Below are 19,800 nucleotides of genomic sequence, written 5' to 3' on the forward strand. Positions count from 1 at the left end.
GCCGCATAGCACTAGCCTTCACCTGCAAATCAGAGATGATCTCTATAAAGCCTAAAATAAGGCAGCAAATGGTAAGACATATTTTCGTGCGAGAGTTTGACACTATTAGTAGAAAACCGGCCCGACCAGCCTCGAAAAGTGCAGGTTTTGTGCAAGACTACCGGCACAGGGTACACATCACTATGAACACGCAGCCTCCCAATGCAATATTGTCCTGTTTCCATAACTTAACGTTTTGTGGAGAGAAATGCTTTAAGCAATCAGGCCTGACAGTGGTCGCTAGGCGCGCATTTTGCCAGCTGCCAAACTGTGCGTGCCCCACCGGCAAACGCATTTTTCGCCTGGCCCTTGCTCTTTAGACAACACACAGACAGTTTGGTGTGCTCATGCTCAAATGACACATGTATCAACAACTGCAATATTGAAAACACGCTCCATAAACTTCGCGGAAAGAACGTTAACACTGTAGATGAGCCCGTCAGAAACCAATGACTGTGTGCTTGCTCGTGGCGACTGTTTTGAGTCCCGTCAGCCGGCTTGCACCGCTGCTGTCACGTCAGAATTAATCTGGAGCATGATTGAGGTGAACTACGGAGGACTATGCGAGCTGAGAAAATATTTGCATGCACAGCTATTGTGTTGCTGCAGCGCAGCACTCTCCACCGGAAAGACCACAGCGCGCGACTAGCCGGAATGCCCAGCCTTGGCCTGCTTGCAATGTAGGACACGGAAGTCAGTCAGAAACTCTTGACTGAGGAAGGACAACCATTACAAGAACAGAATCAAGCTCACGCTCTGGCTGGGGGTACGCCAAAGAAAGGCAACTGGCACACAAATTAAGCTAGAAAATGAGAGAGACGAAGGCAGGTTACGTCCTGCCATGCCAGAAACTGGAAAGCCTCTGCACTTAATTTCTCATGAGGCCCACTAACCTTCTAACGAAGGGCTTCCTCATCCTGCTTCCAAGAATTAACAGCATGAGCATCTGTGCTGCTGAGGCCACAAAACAGCACTGTAAGCATGTTGAGTCATTCCTACAGCTCAAAGCATCCCTTCAAATCAAAAGCAAGGAAAATACAGAGACAAAATAGCGGAGCGCCGCAACTACCTGTGGTATGCTATAAATCATCAACCACAGAGAAGATGTGTGCGAAGACTGTAGTTAAAACGCAGTGACTCCGAAGTGCCTTATAGGCATGTGAGTACAGATGCGTCGAGATTCGTTGCCTACACGTGGGGCATGCACACCCTATCACATTGTACAGCTCTCCAGATTGCCAGAAGCATGGAAATCAGAAGGCGAACCTGCCAGTGCCCCTGCCTTGTTCGGATCCCTGTCCATTTTGATCTGGCTCGCATCCGCCAGACCTACTCTTCTCCCCATCTGTGGCGCTGCATTCCCCGCTTTTGCCTCTGCTGAACGTATTTTTACCCCAGCTACGTATTTTGTCCCACGTCTTGTTCACATGCCCTGAACTGCCAGAGCGCTTCGGCTGCTGTTCTGCTTCAGCAACAGGCTGACGGATTGATGCGAACTTCCGAACACCTAGAAGCAGCAGTTAAGGCAAAAAGGCAGGTACAGACCGACAACGACAAGAAATGCGATATGATGCAGAGAGCTTAAGAAAACATTTTGCCGGGAAGTTTCATGCTACGGCAAAATTTTCTCATTTCACTCCCCTACTAAACTGAGTTGTGAGCCGAGTAAATACTTTTCCTAAGAAGCCCTCGACGCATGTCGTCTTACCTGGCCTCTTGAGAGTTTCGTGAAAGTCACTCTGACCAAGAAGGATCCTTGTATCTCCTGGAGAGAAGCCGGTGAGTTTTCTTTCGTAGGGTGTCTGCCTCATGAGGGACGATTGTCTTTGTACTGAGCACAAGAGCATTGGGACACGCAGTCTCAAATACTACAACCGAACACTTTTGTTACGTTAAGTCTGACTAGACACTGCAGACGCTGCGAGTCAAATAGTGAAACGCCAGTCCGATAGCTATCCATCAGACGATCAATGTTTACAGGAATAACTGAGGCTCATGATTCCAAACAAACGGGGGAATTGTCTATGACAGTCACAAGCAGTGAGCAAATTCAGAGACTAAAGGTGGAGAGTATTCCTACCATGATGGTCAAGTGTGCTCGGCAAAGGTCCAGAACGACACGAAAAACTGGCTGAGTCAAATGCAGCAACGGAGGCCCCTGAGGGGCTCTGTCCTTGCCGCAGAGAAGATTCATTTGATGGCATGTTGAGAAGTGTGCCGACTTGGTCACCTCCGTATAAACCAAACCGTCTGAGAACAACAAATGTCCGCATAAGTGTTTCCCAGCCGTCGGTGGATCTGACGTTTCACTCTGCAGGCACACGAGTGCACTTTCACATGAAAGAATGAAGGGCCGGTTGCTCAAACATGTGGCTCGCAGCGAGATACACTTCACAAAGGCGCTTTGAGCTCTTCGCGTGCAATGAATGACCGTGTCGGCTAAGGTCGCCCGGGGAAAGTAAGCCATACATTTACGCAAACATACAAGATCACACAAATTCGAAATCAGTCAATGTGCTGTGGCTCATTTGGGGTGTGTGAAGCAGCCTTTTGGAGAACGAGACTGACCCATTCGTGACTCACTTGACTCCCCGGGTGAAGACACGAACGAGTGACTGGGCCTCCACAAGACTTTGGGTGGATCAAGTCACTATGAGATTAAATTTCCTTTTTGCTCAAGCAGAATTAAGAGCTATTTGCTGACACCTACTGGCGTCTCGCGTCGAGCATGCAAGGTGACCGACCACTGGCTTGCGAGCATAGAACTCGTGGTCTCATCGCTCACGAGGACTAGTCCATCATTTCGGTAACAAAAAACGAGGCGGGGATCAAGGCCTGCTTTTACACACAATTATTCTCCTCATTTATTAAAAAAGACAGTTACTAAACACAGTCCTCCGAGCCGTACAGGCGGACCTCGTAGGGTTCTTCTGATCGATTTCAATGCGGTTGTCCGGAATTTTGAAAGCAGAGCGCGGTAACCGCGCCGTAGTCGTTCGTGTGACACCAACCTACTGCGTTAGCAGACCTAATCCTGCTTAACTACCACTCCCCCCATTGCCTTCCGTGACTTGATCATTGATTCGTTATTTTGTGTGTACTTCTTCTGCAGAGTTACAGTACACACCATAATTGTGGCCTGCCTCATGAATACGCCAGAAACTGTAGCACACTACGTAGCAAACTTCGCCACCTTCCCCAAATAACCGGAGGCCAGAAGCGAGCAGCTTTGGTTGAAGCATCGGTACTCACACCAGTCAAACTCATAAGTACAAATGCCTGCGTCCAGGCCTCTAGTTCTGCCGATACTTCTTCGCCGCACCGTGAGCTACTGTGGAAAATATGTCTCTCCTCGTGCTCCACAACAGTGGTAAGCTCCACAGGCTCATCAAAAGCCAAGGAAACAAGCATTCGTTCAGCAGCCGACTGATCGCGCTACACTCACTAAATCAGCTGCTGTCTAGATAAATATAATTGAAGCGGATGGTGCAGAAGTTAAACCAACCACAGCACTGGAGCAGTGTCACGCCACCCCTTCGGGAATAAGCAGGCGGCATTCATCCACACGGAAAAACAATAAATATCAAGAAAGCTGGGGCGCCCATTACGCCATCCGAGCTGGAGGTCTTGCAAGCAGTGCCTTCGGGACGTTCGCAAGGTCAACTGTCTTCAGCTTGAGAAGGCGAGCGGCCCTGAAGCACAAGGGAAGCCGGCAAGAGTACTGACAATGGCTCGACATGAAGATAACCTTGTACGCCGACCCGCTAGATGCTTAAGACGCAACCGCTGCGAACGGTCCACAATGTGTTCAACTGTTCAGCGTATGAGCACAGTTATACAGCCGCTTCACCTCTCCTCAGGCCTCCCACCGCATTTCCAACCCAGCTGTCGGAGCTTCTCCTTAACCACTGTGGAAAAACAAAAAAGTTTACACAGAAAAATAAGCTACATTCACACTAGCCTCGGGAGCAGCTCGAATCAACATACATGGCAAAAGCCCAGCAAGGAAGCTTAGGTTATTGTGAGCGTCGGCGAGGGCAGCACTAAATACACTGTACCAAAGCATTGCCACAAAGTCGAAAAAATAAAGATGCACATCGGAGCATGGAAGCGTGAAAGGACGCACCATCCGCATCTACGGCCTTCAAAAGCTCCTCAGCGGTGCTGAAGCGGCTCACGTCCAGCTGCTGCGCCTCTCTCACCACCCTTTCAGCAACAATTGCTACCCGCGCGGCTTCAGCCTCGGCTTCTGCCTTTCGCCGACGTTCTTCCTCCTGTGCAGCCCTCTCCGCAGCAGCTGCTGCCCGGGCAGCTTCAGCCTCGGCTTCCGCCTTTCGCCGACGCTCTTCCTCCTGTGCAGCTGAGTTCTTGAGACGCATCTGCTCCAACTGCTGCATCAGCGCCGTCGCCTGCGCGTCGGGCTTGGGACTCAAGGAGAAACCACCCTTATCTCTAATGCTGCCACCAAAGCCTGACGGATATTTTGCAGTTCCTGACGTGTTCGGGAAAGCTCTCCCACTGCTCGTAGCCGCTGCCCGTTCGTTCAGGGGGTTGTTCGTAGCGGTGGCTGGGCCACTCGCTCCATTGGCATCATTACTAGAACTATGGGGAGAGGAACTTCTGTTGCCAGTCTCATTGCTGTCTAGTTCGCTGGGCTGTCCATCTGAATCAGTGTCAGACCACTGGTCATCTTCGCTATCGAGCTCTACAGCATCACGAAGCTGGGAGAACAAGGCACGGTTCTGTGGTGTCGCAGCCCGATTGCGCTGCTCCGCTTCCATTTGCCTTCTGCAGGCACGTTCAGCATCAGCAAGATGTCACAAACTAGGCAAATAAAAGAAAACCCATAAATACTGAATGTTACGCATGGTAATGAGAAGTGGAAGCTCAACCAGCCAACTAACCACTAGTACGGAAGACAATCAAACGTCCAGAGCAAGTGCAGAGCGACTCGGGCAGCCGCGTAACCATACCGCAATGCTGTTTGCTGTTTAAGGCCATCAGCAACAACTGACGGCATCTGGGAAACCTGGGCTAACTGTTCGGAGATAAAATCGGGGTCTACAGAAACAGCTGGCTTTGCTTCCTGCGTAGGGAATGGAGGCAAGTCACGCAAGAAGGGCGCAGCGCTGACATATGCCATGAAAACATTCCAGCGCCCATCCTGCAATGACACTATGGTAAAGTTTGACAAAAATTGCGCCTTAACTAGGGTTCTACAGCCTTTGCAGCAACCTACTGGCTCCTGATTTTCTGGTGCGCCGTGCGTCAGTGCGGCAACCAACGCATCTTCCTTCCTTTTTTTCTCCATCCATTCTTTAATACGAGTGACCACTTGGGCCTGTCGAATTCTCCTCCCTGTTAAGTCTCTACAAAAAAAGTCGGCGAAGCAAGCAACGTAAAGCATATATCTCATGAACAGGGGCTCCGTAAAAGTACAGTAACCCTTATATGAAAGGTTGTGAAGGCTAGTCCACGCACCCGACCCGAAACCGTCAGCCATTTCGGCGTGGCTCAACACAAAACTCACCTGCAGGCATCAATCGAGAAATTCGCTCGTTTTTTCCTTCGTTGTTTCTTCAGTAACGCACCAAAACCACCCTTTCCTCCCGGCAGCCTCAAGAGTAACCAGAGCGAACAAAGAGGCGAGCCACGTTCTGTTTCTGATTTCGCTTCCGGTCTCTCCTTACCGCCCCAATCTGCCGCTATTGCATATGCTGCTTCGGTGCCAACAACTTTTTCTAGCGGGAGGCACGTATTTGGATGTACCTCCCGTTGCTGCAGCACCAAGCGTAGCTTGGCAGCCGCCACTTCTGCCGGGAATCCAGCGCGTGCTGCCGCCAAGGAAAAGATGAAGTATCCCGGAACAAAAAGTCCCGTAGCTGAGCCCTTGGTTACAGGAGATAAAGCTAGTCTACCTGCTGAAGCTGTTTCTGGACTTGCGCAGCACACGCACTTCGCCTCTTCGTCAGTGAGAAGCGGGAGATCTTCCAGGGGAAGGGACACAACAGAAGTGCTCCCCCATGGCAAATTTACAAGGAAGGTGACACTGCGGCGTCCGTTACTTGCCACTGCCACTGGATGAAGGGAAGTGGTTTGATTCGGCTGAACCTTCAGTATGCTAAAAGCACTTTCGGCCCCGAAGGGAGCAGCATCAGGCCGCAGCACCGCGAGCGAAGCCATTTCTACCCTTTTTCACTCAATAATAAGGCCTCACTACAAATACTGGCGACAGTCACTGAGACCCTGGAGAGAATGCAGGATTACAAGAGCTGACTTCAGTGCTTGCCGTAAGCAGCCACGCCCTTTGGCTCCACGTGGAGTATCTGCAAAAAGCCAGACTATATAAATGTAGCAGTTTATGTGCAAAGGAAGTCGCGTTGGGTGAACTGGTGGAAGTGATTAGATACTTTGTGGAGGAGGCTGAAGAGAAGCGCATGCAGCAGCGGGCCCCCCAATGAATCAGTCCCTTCAATGGCGGGTCAGTTTAGCGCAGCGCGGGACCCTGTCTATAAGTTTTAAATTGCCTTATCCATCATTTCCCCTGTGGGAATTCATATGTAACTGTGACCTCCGGGTTGTGCTTCGGAGAAGCCAGGGCGTGGTTTCCCGCTGGCAGGAGCCACCGACCGTCGTGCCGTCTTTGCACTGACTGAGGCCAACTGTATGGATAGGTACGAGTGTCTATGAAGTGTATCATAAGAGGGTTCTTGAGCCTCCAGGGGTAAACAGTGTGCGAAGAGGAGGGACAGCCGCTATGTTTGTGCAGCCGTCGCCGATCCCATTTGCAGCGCAATTGGCTCACAACGTGCATTCAGAGCAGCTATCATTCACAGAAACCCCACGAGCGCTTCAGGCAGCTTTGGAGGGGAAAGAAAGGACCCCACAATTTTTCCGCCATAGGATACCGCCCCCAATTGGCGCAACCTGGGCGAAAGTGCAGTGACCAAGTCATCCCGTCTTGGACCTTGCCGGAGAGTGCCGGCGCTCCATTCACTAGCCTTGTCTATCACAGCACGTTGAAAGGAGCGAAAGTACGACAAAGATCAAGCCCAACAGTTGCATGAGGAGCGCGAGGTTGCAAGGCTGGTTTAATGAGGCGCCGGGATCACCTGAATTGGACGGGAGAAGGTGACGAAAATAAGCGCACATATATTTTTCTTGTTTTCCCCGGAATTTTGGGACTGTGTTTGAAGCTTCTGGAAGCCCAATCTGGGCAACGGGAAAATGTCATTTGGCTTCACTCGTTCCACAACGGAATCGGCCAACTACTATTCAAAGCAAAATTCAACTGAGCTTCCAAATGGACCGTCGGATTCAGTGTCTCAGCTGGCATGGGTAGGTGTCGTTGTCTCTCTGCATCAATGTAGGCTGAGCAATTTCGCGATGCGTGAGTGGCCTACAGCGCTGTGTTCAGTTGCTCCTTCGATGTCCATATGCGGCGACAATTTGTTGTGCGTTTCAGTCTCGTGATGGGCAGGCACTGGCCTGTGCTTCGTGGGACCGAACATGCCGGGTCTGGCAAATAACAACTCAACCTGCGGCCTTTGGCAGCAGTGGCCAAAGCGTTTACAAAGGGAACCCGCAGTCGCTGTTCACAGAAACTGCACCTATTCTATCTTGCTGCTTTGGAGATGTAAGTCCCTATGTCGCAAGCAGGAGCGTCTTAGGGTGCCGTTTAGGCCAGCCTTTATTTGTTGCACTTTGTGAGGCGTACTTGTGACTTTTTGTCAGACAACACAGATGCTGCTTACAGCGGGATGCGACAAGCAGGTGAAGGCGTATGACCTCATCAGCGGCCGGACCACAGGGCAGGTCATCGGGCAGGTGAGGTTAACTGTTTTAGCTCCCCCGCGGCTGAATTTTACCTACTTGAACGACGCTTATAGCGTATATCGAAACAAGTCGTATCTGTTGCTGTGTGGCTTAGTATTGTGACGATTGGGCCCTCTGAAATTTTTGCTCAGCATGATTCTCCTGTAAATTTCGTGGCATGGAACCCTATGTACAAGTTGGTTATCAGCAGTAAGCCAAAACACTATGGCAGTCGATGAGGAAGGCAATTTACATCTTCTCTGTTGCGGCGTTCGTAGCTGTTATTTTCGGCTGCTTTTGCCTGATGGAGTTCGATACAGCCTTGCCGTGCCCATGCAAAGCAAGGAAATTGTCTGTGCTGTGAGGGGTTGGCCACTTTCAGTAAATTACGGAATGCTTTTTTTTGCTTTCTGTGTGTGCGTCCTTTTTTCGCGACGCAGCAAGTTGGGACGGAGCTGTGAAGATGTGGGATGGCAAACAGCCCAACCCAGTTTGGCAGCAGAATGTTGGCGCGAAAGTGCGTAAGAGGGGCGCACTGACAAACAGGGTAGTTCTTAGCTACCAACCTTCTGCAGCATCACACTGGTTTGGTCGACATGAAAATAAAAGCCTCGAGATACCACAGGCTGGCACACAATTCTGTGGAAAACTCAACGTGAAAAAAGCTACTACTGGTCTTGACGCGGAGATGCATGGGCGACTTATCTAAGTTTGGTGATCTTTGTTTCCCTTTCTGTGCAGATATGCAAGGCGGCTTTCCACGACTGTTTCCTGGGGATTTGCGACACTTTTCATGACTGTTTGATTTTAAATGTTCCTCTTCTTTTCCAGCAGAACCAGATAGCCTTTCCTGTCACAACGCCGAGCGCTGCAGCTGCTGCTTCTATACCGGTCTTCACTAAGGCTGGATCTCAATATCAGAAAATGCAAACGCGATCTATTGCGTTCTTCCCCGACGACGCTTCACAATCACCAGGGGCTGCAATTGGAAGCGTAGAAGGCAGATGTAGCATTGTGTACATCAAAGAAGAACATAAGTAAGGCCCAAAATCCCATTTTTAGCGCTGCGCTCTTTTTGCGAGCGCTGCTTGAGCGTATGAGCAGGCTGCTGCGTCTCTCGCAGAGCTAATTAGGAGGGAGCAGTAGTCTGTTTGTGCTCGTTTATTTACTGCAGAAATATGGAATTTAGCTATCGCTGTCATCGGCAGGACGGGCCACAGCAAGTACTGCAGATATACTCTGTAAATGCGATCTCCTTCAACAAGCTCAAGTCGTTTAGTACTGGCGTACGTCCCTCGATCTCAGTTTACTGAGAAAGCAGGTCTAGTTTTATAGATGAAACAGTCAAAAAGGCGTAGAAGCCGAGGGATACTAGCCACTAAATAGCACTGCCTTGACTGAACTTGTTATTTTCAGGGATCTGATGGCATTATCGTCTGCTGGGACAAAGATTCGAGGCAGAAGTATGCATCCAGCTAGCGTAGAGCAGTACCTTCTCCGGGTTTGTTCAGAAGTTCATCAGACTCTCCCTGCATGTTTCTTGAGCATGTCATTTCTGGATGGCCGTCTGCGTGTCATCTTTTCGCTCGACGCTTTTTATAGACTGAAGACATTTGAACCTGCGGGCGCGCCGATAGCGGATTTGAAATATGACCCCACATCAACGGCGCTCGCATACGCTGTGTCTTACGACTGGAATAAGGTAGACGTCACAGTATTTTTACTTTTTTTTCCATTATCGTGTTGGAGGCCCTTCGCTCCTAAGTCGACCCAGTGGGTCTCCTCCCACCGACGTTTTTATGGGCAATCTTCTCTGTTTCTTCAGGGCCCAGACCAGCAAGAGATGGCAAAAGGACATCATGTTTACATTCATGCAGTAAGGATTTGCATGTTCCGAAACTTCACGTATTTGTTTTTCCGCTTGGATGCCTAGGACGTGCATTGTGCATTACCTCTTTGGTATGGACAGTAGGACAGAGCCCTATGCCCGGTACTGATTAAAGTTGTTTTTATTCGCAGATGAAAGAAGAGGACCTCCGCCCACGTCCGAAGAACACCCAGCGTCGCTGAGTTGCGACTTTTTTCTTTTGTTAGCTCTTCGGCGGCTCCTGTCGTGAGCAGCAGCATTTCAGCCGGCGAAGCTGCCAGCCCAACACCACGGAATTCGTGCAGCTGACGCCGGGGCGTCACTCTGTAAAGCGCAGCGTGCAAATATGCAGAAACTCTTAGTGACTTCAGCTGCCGCATCGCCAAACTTGGGCCGGGAACCTCGCTGTTCCGCAGGCTGCTGGCGTCACTGCCATACGGGCAAACTAGCGGGACTGCGATGTTTGTTGCAATCAAATTGCAACAGTTAATGAGCAATATATCGCAGAGTTTACGTTCGTCTTACGCTTTCGGGGCGCGCAATTTGCTGCTGCGTGACTAGAGTGAGCTAGATACCAGATCGTTTCAACTTGCTCGGGGCTCTGCAAACTGCGAGTTTAATCGTAAGCGAAGACGTTCTGGCGCACCTCAGCTGACCTGTCAAAGCCAGCGGGGTTTTGTAATACAGTGCATTTTGCAAATGGTCGTATGGTCGCAGCAGCCCGCCGCGGCCGTGTCCTTTAAGCTGCAGCAGCCTGCAGCTTCAGAGGCACACTGGACTTGAGAGTTTGCTCTGTTGGTGTCCTGCTCGCCATGCCAACTTTCTCCACTAACAGAGCAGCGTAATAACGCTCTTTTGTCGTGCTCGAGGAGTTGCTACTTGGTGAAAATGCAGACTGCTGCCGTGCTTGCATGAAGTTGGCTTCGTAGCTCAAATTGGGACGAACCAAGAACCAGAGAGACTGCACCGTTTGTGCAGCACTAGTTTGCTAACCGGATTGTTAGTCTTTAAGTACAGTTGTACGTAATGGTGCCACCAATCACCTGGCGTACGGCGGCGAGTAGCAACTGGTGCTAGTTGCTCATACCCAAGAATGGCGCGCTAAAGGCGAGTGGAAAGTTGCAAGCAGCTTGCCAGCAGTAGGCCAGGTGCGGCCTGAGTGAAGAGTGAATGAATCACTCAAAATACCAGCAAGGAGCCACGTAGTGTAATTTGATGGAAGCTTGACACAGCCGACTGAGCAGGCTGCCCCTGCACAGTTAATCAATACGGTTTTGCAGTGTTTTATTTCGAGGTATGTAGATGAGGGCAGGGGGAATGCAGAAATCCTTGCTGCATCTGCATTTCTTTTTCCGGGGGGCACGTAAAAGGCAATGTCGTACCGTCTCTTCAGGACTTGCCTACTAATTTCAAAAAGAAAGAGTTTGGAAAGCCGGCAAACGGCTTTTGGTGCTTTTAGGCTCGAGTCAGTGGCGTTTCGTGAGTCAGTGGCGTTTCGTGAAACGACGCAACCTAAATCATCAATTGTCGAACTTGACTCCTTTTCTGGACATGCACAAGTACATATTACCTTTGGGGATTGTCAGCGCGTCTTATTTACTGTTTATTCAAATCTTTTTCGTTCCGGGAGACTGTCCTGAGGGCACTTTTCCTTGGGAGGCGTGCACAATGATTCCGGTGCTGAGCTCCCTCCAGTTTGCGCTTCCTGCACGTGTATGAAAAGCAAACCAGGTAATTCAAATAAAGAAAATTCAAAGTATCTGTTTCAACTTACTGCCTGGAACGAGCCAGTGCAGCATACAATAGTCATCTGCTGTTCAAATCTGAGCTGCTCCCAAGGCATTCCCTCGTCGGTTCCTTGCAGCGCACAAAGGAAAAAATTTGCGTGTATGGAGTAACTAACAACAGGCGCTTAGTCTTGAGCTCCAGTTTTTGTAGGTAAAACCATTCGCGTCAAGTATTTTGAATGTACGAAGCAGTCGTTGAAATGTAACGTGGCAAGAAGACCCCGGAGCATTACATCAGTGACGAGATGCAACAAAGTGAAAGTTCCACATTTATACGGCTAATCAACTGAGCTGTGCGTAATTCCTGTCTCACAAATTAATAAAGCTATCAAGAGAGCGACAAATGCTTGAAAACGGAACTTTACGGCGCACTCAGCAGAAGGGAGGATCTGTGCAGCCAAGTCCGCCGCGTTATGCAAAACAGAGCAGGCCGATTTGTTACTTTAGTGAAACGAGACACGGGACAAGAAAGCCTAACCGCATGTACTGTTGCTCCCAAAACCGCGTGGCCTTCATTCGAGAAATTGTAAAAGCTCACAAAGTGTATTCGGCGCCAAATCTTACAGTAAAGCGTACAGTACGGATCGCACTGTCAAGCCTAACGCGTATATTCAACACACAAAAACATGCAAGATGTATCCTGATCGCTTTGAGCACGCAGTGGATGTGGTAACAGGAGCCTAGAGCAAGCCTCCGCAAGCCCGCCTCCAAATTGCAGAACAGGACTCAACAGAACTTGCGGCTGGTTACTCGCCAGCATTCAGGCAATATATTGCTAATTACAGCAATTTAATAAAAGCTAAGAGGGGCTTTAGGACGTTTAGACAATCTCGTTTTCGGTACGCAGTCCACACAGCGAACAGAGGACGACTGAAGAAGAAAAAGAGTCGGCTTCTGGTTGTTTTCCTCAAATTTGCCCCAGTACAATACCGAATTCATCTTTTAAACTCAAATTTCGATTTTCCTGATGTTTTTTTTACCTCGGGCCAATAAATTTGGACGGTGTGCAAAGGTTCTCCTCTCTGAGCTTGCAAAAATACAGATTTTGGCCATCTGTGTCCTCCCTCAAGACGCCATTGAGCTCGGCACTTGAATTTGGCAGAGTAAACAGACAAATCAGTGTAACGCAAAAGACACAGATACTTCATTGGTGGCGCTTGATCTCTACGGGGGGCCCTCGATGCTTGTTTACCTACAACAGGCGCATCCTAGACGGGTTTGCCGAGTTTCTATCCTAGAAGAGGCAATCTTGCTGCTTCAAAGGCGCAACAAGAAAGTTTCCCCTCAGGATAATACGGCTGAGGCAGGGACTTGTCATAGGTCGTTTTTTCCCCATGGATCAGAAGCGGGTGCCGACGTGCAACCTATTCTGACACCTTCAGCTGCGGTCCAACGCACTTGTTGGACTATACAGACTAATCCTGCAGCAGAAACAAGCACTAAAGTGCTTTCTTGCCCAAGCATTCCTCTCACGCGCTTCAGGAGGTCCTGGGTGTGTAGGGATCCTGGGCATTCAAAAGGGAACAGGAGATCCGTGGCACTAGATTTGGCTGTGATGGCGACACCAGATGGTCCACAAGCAGCAAGCAGGCTTGCGGAAGAGTCCGGAATGCAGAAATCATCGTTGGGTGATGAGGATCCTCTCGTTCAATACGTGGTACTGCGTAAGGACTTGACCGTGAAGCTGAACTGGCCTCTGGGCGCAGTTGTGGCTCAAGCGTGCCATGCTGCGTAAGTCGCTGTGTTGCACTATACGTGGATAGCACCGCTGACGAACGAATCTTGCATAGCCACTCTGTAACTGTTTTCACTGCTTGTCCTAAACGAGTTAGGAACGAATCTTGCATAGCCACTCTGTAACTGTTTTCACTGCTTGTCCTAAACGAGTTAGCCTTTGCAAAACACAACAAAGAGTTCTCACAGGAAATCGCGCTTACAACTGCTCCCGATGACCCTGCGCACCAAATTGCCAAATTTTAAAATATCCCGTGAGATTTGCTTGTCTTCGAGGCGCTGCGGGCTATCGGTGGCGTGTTACTATCTCTTCAGGGTGGATGCGCTAGGGATTTCCATGATACGAGACGGAGACGAAGCCAAGACATATTTGGCTGCCGGCAGTAGCATGATAACAGTCGTCTTGCAAGTCCCAGGTGAGCCTGAATTGCTCAAGCTTCGGGACAAGCTGCAGCAGAGCCAAATCGGCCATTCGTTATGGAAAGAAGAACCAGAGAAAATCCCGACGGCATTAGCATCTGTGCCGATACGAAAAAGTGCTGGAAAGGTCTTCAAAGGACTAAAACTTTTGTCATAACGCATTCGGGCCGGCGGAGTGTGAACGCCTGTGCGGGCGACGCTTTCTATCATTTACACTTTAAGCAATAGCGGTAGTTTCTTGTGTTGGGCAGTAATGTGAAATTTGCGGCTGCAACCGAAGAAGCGAGCAGTTTTGATTGTGAGTACCTTGGAGTGGAGAAAGTTGTGAGTAACTCGTAGGGGCAACTGTTACGTTCGTATAAAGCACTGGTGAAGACGCAGCACTGTAAGGACAGGAATCTTCCACTGATGTACGCTAGTTTGCGTAGCGGTAGCCCTGCTCTTCATACCACTAGCAACGATGCGCCAGTTGCACTGGTTATAGGACCTGCTTGGAGAGTTGGCTTCGTCTTGTCCGCCGAGGTTGTGCGCTCTTTTCTGGGTCCCTCACCGCCGTGAGGGGACCCTACCTTCAAGTAGTAATTGCTACGGCACAAACCGAGCAGCACGTGAAAACGGCCTCCACAGGTTTCCCATCTGGTATCGACGACTGCTGGGGCGTTCGTCGCACATCAAGCACTGAAATGGCTCTTCTCTGGGTTAAAAGCTTCTTCCAGTGCCTGAGGAGCTGTTCATTTATTCACACTAAGGGCCAGGCAATGTATGCTACTATGTTCCGCGGGGGTGTCGAACCACTCACAAGACACTTCAGTCCATTCAGGAGATGATAGCCTCCAATCTGTTTGAAGTCGAGCCGCATGGGAACTACCACTTGCATATGATGCAAACTCGTTTTTGGAGTGGGCCACGACGTAGAACGGAAGACGCATGGTGCTCACGCTCAGTAAATAGGTAAAGGCCTCTGCCTTCTGCATGTGGAGCCGGTCGGCGGCGCGATTGCAGGGTGGCCAAGCCATTTCCGTCCATGAAAGCGCAAAATGTATACGTTTTTCGGTAATTAATCTCCGTTGCGGATGATAATTCAGTCAGCTTGCAGCGTCGGACCCGAGATCCCTCGATTTACGCCCACTGCTGTGGCATTGTGGGAGAGGGGCCCTACTAGGCAATTCGTCAATGTGAAATCATCCTCGCGCATCCTACGAAGAGCGCATACGAAATTGTGTACAACATGGAGGCCACAAGCAAACTCTATGGCACTTATGGGTGCTGTTCGGGGTAAAGTTGTTAATCCCCGAAGCAATGGCGAGCCTTCTGTACGAGCAGTTGAGGGGGGAGCACGAGGTCAAGGCAAACACTCAAAGCACTTCTCCCGCTGTTTAAAATGGGAACCAACTTACTTGCAAGCGTCTTCTCAATGCCTTTCAACAGGAAACCTACATCAGAGAGTCGCCATGCGTCCACACCAGCACCTGCCAGCTGGCTGGCACTGCGAATGCAAAGCACAAATGATCCGTTTACAATCCTTCTCAATCATGGAACGGTATAGGAGGGTCTGTCAATTTATTTTGCTCAATTTAGCACTTGCACCGGCTTGAAGCAACCTAGAAGAGAACGCGTGGCATGCTGCCCACAAGTTGTTGAGTGGATTCCAGGATTTGAATGCATGCTTTTCTTGCCCACAGGCGCGGGATGAGCTCAACGTAGTACCGCCTGTACCTTTCACAGAGCCACAAACAGCTACAAAACCACTATCAATAAACATTTCAGGTGGGTAGCTTGTTTCCACCGCATTTCGCAACAGTCTTTGCCACAAGCACATTTCTTGCTGCTGGTACATGACCAACTCTGGAAAGTTACCTTTTACTATTATAGGTATATGGGTCTGTAAGTGTTGCGCATTTCCGGGAAGTTTTGCTGCTGCTTTCTTTTTGTAGAAGCCACACCCTCCTCTGTGCGTCCAAACCGCAGTTCCTTTTATTGGCCTGCTGTAAGAGGTCCCATTCCCGCGGAAGTAAGACATACACAACGAAGCATGAAACAGTGGCAGTACTTGGGCAGTACCAAGAACACAACTATATAAACGTGAGAAATTTCTTCTCTGGAAGCCATTTTGGGTGCTTTGTTTACAGGCACAGTTTACTACGTGGGAGCCGCCACTTCAGCCTGAGCACCCCAAATCTCTAACTATAGCACTCATTGGCCCACCAAATGCAGGGAAGAGCTCATTGCTGAATTCATTGCTTGGTGTCACCGTTTCAGCGGTATCCAACAAAGTGAATACCACAAGGTACCTACAACAAATGTGTACCACACCGAAAGAATTTATATTGGGTGCTTGCAGAAGCAGTTTTAGTTGCCGTGAAATACATATCTTCTGTTTGTTGCAGAACTGACTTTCGTGGAATGGTTACAAAAGGAAATTGCCAACTGGTTTTCGTCGATGCTCCAGGTGACTTCTTGGAATTTGCAACGAACCAGCGTTAAAACGCGGATGCGATACGGTGCTTGGAAATATCTGATGCTTTGTGCTATTGATTTCTCGAGTGAAGAAATAGAGAAAGGGGTGGCTGTCAGAGCCTTGACTGCTATGGATCTATTCTGTTAACGCAGGCATCATTGGGTCCCACCCTAAGAAGACGTTCTGCAAAGAGCTCGTGAATGCTGCGTGGAGGGGTTATGTGAGTCTAACAGCGGATGCGCTGTTGTGTTATACTCTTGTCGAAGCACAGGCTCCTTGTGAAAGTGGCACATACCTTCCATGTGTACGTTGCTGCTTCAGGATGATGCAGACTTGGGAATTCTAGTGGTGGACACTGTCAAGCGGCCCACACAGCAAATTTTTAATGTTGTTCGCGCTATAGCCCCAAAACCATGTCTTTCTCGATTTGGATTTCACCGATCGGGCAAGTTTATCGCGGCTTGTTAAGAAAACAGTAGAACTGTGACAGGCAACATAACACGACTTTGGCCGCGCACTCGTGTCGATTTCTGTTACTTTTAGCCCTTCATGAAGGCGATGTGATGAATTGGGGATGCGTTCGATATGTTCAGCATCCGAAGATGAGTCAACGAGTAGCCTGACGTGCTGTCCATCCCTGGATGAAATGTGGGAGGCAGGGATTCCAGGAACATTGCGCAAGCGCCTAGCCAACGCTGGTGATGTTGCTGAGCTAGATGGGCAACCACAGCTGATTCCCCTAATTTTGTGCCTTAACAAGGTACACGCTCATGAGTCCGTAACGAAGGATTTGAATCCTTACCTGTAGTGGGGCCGCACGAAGGACCTGCATCCAAGGCATTTCTGCCCTTTGCGGATCTCAGATTGATCTGGCATCCCATCCAAAGTGGATACACGCTAGGGAAAAAGAGTTTTTGTAAGTATGCCTAGTCTGAGCACTAAAATAAAGAGGAGCATTAAATCCCATAGGCGACTTCAAGCAGTTTAGTGCTGCAAAGTGACGCCTCGGCTTTTCGATGCAGGTCACATGGCCAGTTTCAGAATACTTTCCACATCTCAGCCAAATACAAACGAGGAACTGACTCCTTGCTAGATTATCTTGTTAGCGAGGCCATTCCACGCCCATGGGCTTTTCCTTCCGAGATGGTATGTGCACGGGGACTAATTCGAAATTATTCATATTTTTGCTGCAAATATGGACTAACCATTTTCCTTCCATTTTTTGCAGTGAAGGACTGACCATTTTTGCTTTTGCGGCGGCGAGTTTCCTCTGCGCTTCTGTGCTATATCCGCAGCGAACGAGCCTCTCGAAAGTAGAGCAAGTCGAAGAGTTTATCAGGAAAGCCTCATTTCGCATTTTATGTTTTTCTTCCTCGGTTTCCCGGTCTTAGATTTGCTTAATGTTTGACGCTACAGACCTTGTTTGAGTTTGTGTGGTTGAGCAGGACGTATTTGTTTTGCTGGTTTAACAAAGATGTCCCCTATCGGATTGATCAGCAAACAGTTGGATGGACATATCGAGATGGATACGTAGTGATTGAACATGTAAGAGGTGCACACAAACCTCTGTTGTTCAGGATGAAGAGTATATGTTAGACTGTTGTGATCTGCACTCTGCTACTTGCTGCAGGAATTGGTGGTGAAGTCTGAGAAAGTTGCAAAAATGATTTGTGGCGTAAGAGGTCGTATTCTTCTGCAGATGCGGAAGAATGTTACCTACAAACTAGAACAGTTATGGGGTCAAAAGGTGAGACTAAACATATTTGTCAGAGTTTCAAAACGCTAGGGTTTTCCGCTATTGGGTTACAGTACTTTTGATTTCTGTTCTCTGAGTCGCATCTTTGCCCCAGGAAATCGAAATATTACTTGAAAACGAGGGAATAACCTCACAAAAGGCTTTGCCCATCGGAAAGTTATTGTTCGATAGTGTAGCTCTTCATCATGAAGGTATTGAGAGAATAGTAGATCCCGAGCACAGACGCGAGGTAGACTCCACCCAAAGTGAGGAGTATTGTAGCACTCCAGCTCAAGCCTGATACAAGTTGATAAACGCCATTCACGAAGGAATAGAGTGTTTTTAGAACTTACCAGTTGGGGCGCGAGGCAGATGACGATGTACAAGCTCTACGCCTGTTGCCACTGCTGCCGCCGGGGAGCCGGTAGAGAGGAACACGTGGTTCATTGAACGTTGTACGTGTGTCTTGAAAAGAGCGCTTGCAACGCGAGTGTCCACATTTTCTGTTTAGTCATTAGCTTTCGAAGTTTAATCCGTCGCCAGTGCACTTCAAACATACCTCGAGTGGCGAGGCTGACAGTTTTCAGGTTTTTGACGAAAGCCAAGACGATGCCATCGTGGCAGCCCTTGTTACCAACACCCCAACGCCTGAGAAAAATCTCTAGATTGAGCTGGCCAAGTTCAGCAACGGGAAGTTTAATACCTGAGCAGTGATTCAGCGAAGCGATCGGTTGCTTCTTGCGGTGTCTCGTTTCCATTCACAGCAATATCTGAGGCGACAGCTACAGCAGTCTGCATTCGAATGATTCAAGTTGGAGAAGCTTCGGAGCCAATGATTCCTACTTGGTAGTATTGGGAGTCTCTGCATGTGCTTGGTGCTGTGTCGCGAAGCTTGAGGAGACGCGCCTCAACGAACTTCTGCTCTTCAGGAGAGAGCAAGTGGTCGGGGTCGCATATCCACGAATGTGACAGGCTGCAATTTTACGTTTCAATGTCGCCGTAGTATGTGATTTGTGAGCAAACTGATTACTCTACCTTGAAAAAGCGACACATTTCTCAGGCTGCTCGAACGGGCTGGGGAAAGACGTGTCTGTGTGCATGGCCACGTCAAAAGTCTGGTCCAATTGTCTGAATAATCGCGTGAAACAACAAGTATGTGGCAACTTATGAACAGTCAGTCATACGCGTGCTGGCTTCTGCGAAGAGGAGACCTTCCCTTGGATGGCCACCAAGCTTCAGAACTTGTTTCCTCAAAGGCTGGCGCGACTACAGAGTTCTTGTTGAAGCGGAACGGCTGGCCCATTTGAGTGTAGCCATCGGCGATAGCCTTCGCCGAAGCGCTAGAGTAATGGGTGCCAGAAATGGCTATGAGGAAAAGTGACTTCCACATTTTAACGAGATTTTGTGCGTAAGAAGCCGTGGAAGAGCGAAGGACGAAACTCTGGAAGTAGTGGCGCGGATCCAGTGTGCAAGACCCACTGATTATCTCAGGTGAACGTACACCGCAGAGCCACGCCGGCGCTCAGTGTTTGACACTTTTCGTGTTTTCTGCATCGGTAACCCCCGGTGTTGCATTGGGTTCCAGTGTATTCATGTTTTCCTTTCCTCACTCTACTGCTTGCCACACGAACGTCTGTCGGTGCAACATGAGACAGGCACAACTGCCACGAAATAAATGACAATTTGCGGAACACCCACCTGAAAAATTAAACTTGCTTTTAGGTTTGAGTGTAGTTGGATCCTAAATGCTCTTGCACATTGGGTATTTCTCCCGTGTCACACGTGCAAGACTGTCACTGGATCGTCCTTCATGTGTGTAGTTAGCTCATTGATCTTGATCCGAAAAACTGCAATCCATTTCCCTCTTTTAAGTAAATGTGACTGCAAAATATTGATATATTAGTAAGAAATCCGATATGGTGGAGCCACAGATATTACAGGCTGG

At 49.2% G+C, this 19,800-nt stretch overlaps 7 protein-coding genes across 7 annotated transcripts; 3 read left to right on the plus strand and 4 right to left on the minus strand.

Moving 5' to 3' along the window:
• Positions 1–684: 684 nt before the first annotated feature.
• Positions 685–1,850, minus strand: ETH_00032760 (uncharacterized protein; the record flags this gene model as incomplete). The annotated part of the gene is made up of 3 exons (XM_013373367.1): positions 685–751; positions 1,306–1,546; positions 1,748–1,850. 3 exons carry the CDS (start codon positions 1,848–1,850, stop codon positions 685–687), a joined length of 411 nt encoding a protein of 136 aa, XP_013228821.1.
• Positions 1,851–3,643: 1,793 nt separating this feature from the next.
• Positions 3,644–6,222, minus strand: ETH_00032765 (uncharacterized protein; the record flags this gene model as incomplete). Its single annotated transcript, XM_013373368.1, has 6 exons — positions 3,644–3,731; positions 3,890–3,947; positions 4,166–4,827; positions 5,013–5,125; positions 5,279–5,408; positions 5,570–6,222. 6 exons carry the CDS (start codon positions 6,220–6,222, stop codon positions 3,644–3,646), a joined length of 1,704 nt encoding a protein of 567 aa, XP_013228822.1.
• Positions 6,223–7,266: 1,044 nt separating this feature from the next.
• ETH_00032770 (poly(A)+ RNA export protein, putative) lies at positions 7,267–9,924 on the plus strand (the record flags this gene model as incomplete). Its single annotated transcript, XM_013373369.1, has 10 exons — positions 7,267–7,377; positions 7,505–7,675; positions 7,774–7,866; positions 8,007–8,064; positions 8,295–8,371; positions 8,596–8,891; positions 9,271–9,317; positions 9,366–9,556; positions 9,680–9,730; positions 9,874–9,924. 10 exons carry the CDS (start codon positions 7,267–7,269, stop codon positions 9,922–9,924), a joined length of 1,146 nt encoding a protein of 381 aa, XP_013228823.1.
• Positions 9,925–13,117: 3,193 nt separating this feature from the next.
• Positions 13,118–13,819, plus strand: ETH_00032775 (uncharacterized protein; the record flags this gene model as incomplete). Its single annotated transcript, XM_013373370.1, has 2 exons — positions 13,118–13,239; positions 13,558–13,819. The coding sequence occupies 2 exons, from the start codon at positions 13,118–13,120 to the stop codon at positions 13,817–13,819; spliced, it is 384 nt and encodes a 127-aa protein (XP_013228824.1).
• A 1,093-nt stretch (positions 13,820–14,912) lies between these two features.
• ETH_00032780 (GTP-binding protein of Era family, related) lies at positions 14,913–18,156 on the plus strand (the record flags this gene model as incomplete). The annotated part of the gene is made up of 10 exons (XM_013373371.1): positions 14,913–15,212; positions 15,792–15,949; positions 16,050–16,111; positions 16,273–16,340; positions 16,442–16,565; positions 16,714–16,880; positions 16,984–17,036; positions 17,566–17,665; positions 17,751–17,867; positions 17,971–18,156. The coding sequence occupies 10 exons, from the start codon at positions 14,913–14,915 to the stop codon at positions 18,154–18,156; spliced, it is 1,335 nt and encodes a 444-aa protein (XP_013228825.1).
• Positions 18,157–18,298: 142 nt separating this feature from the next.
• Positions 18,299–18,613, minus strand: ETH_00032785 (uncharacterized protein; the record flags this gene model as incomplete). The annotated part of the gene is made up of 1 exon (XM_013373372.1): positions 18,299–18,613. One exon carries the CDS (start codon positions 18,611–18,613, stop codon positions 18,299–18,301), a length of 315 nt encoding a protein of 104 aa, XP_013228826.1.
• A 416-nt stretch (positions 18,614–19,029) lies between these two features.
• On the minus strand, positions 19,030–19,245 carry ETH_00032790 (uncharacterized protein; the record flags this gene model as incomplete). The annotated part of the gene is made up of 1 exon (XM_013373373.1): positions 19,030–19,245. One exon carries the CDS (start codon positions 19,243–19,245, stop codon positions 19,030–19,032), a length of 216 nt encoding a protein of 71 aa, XP_013228827.1.
• Between the last annotated feature and the right edge of the window lie 555 nt (positions 19,246–19,800).

This window comes from Eimeria tenella, genomic scaffold (assembly GCF_000499545.2).
Source record: "Eimeria tenella Houghton genomic scaffold, Eth_scaff139, whole genome shotgun sequence".
In the NCBI taxonomy this organism is placed as follows: domain Eukaryota; phylum Apicomplexa; class Conoidasida; order Eucoccidiorida; family Eimeriidae; genus Eimeria; species Eimeria tenella.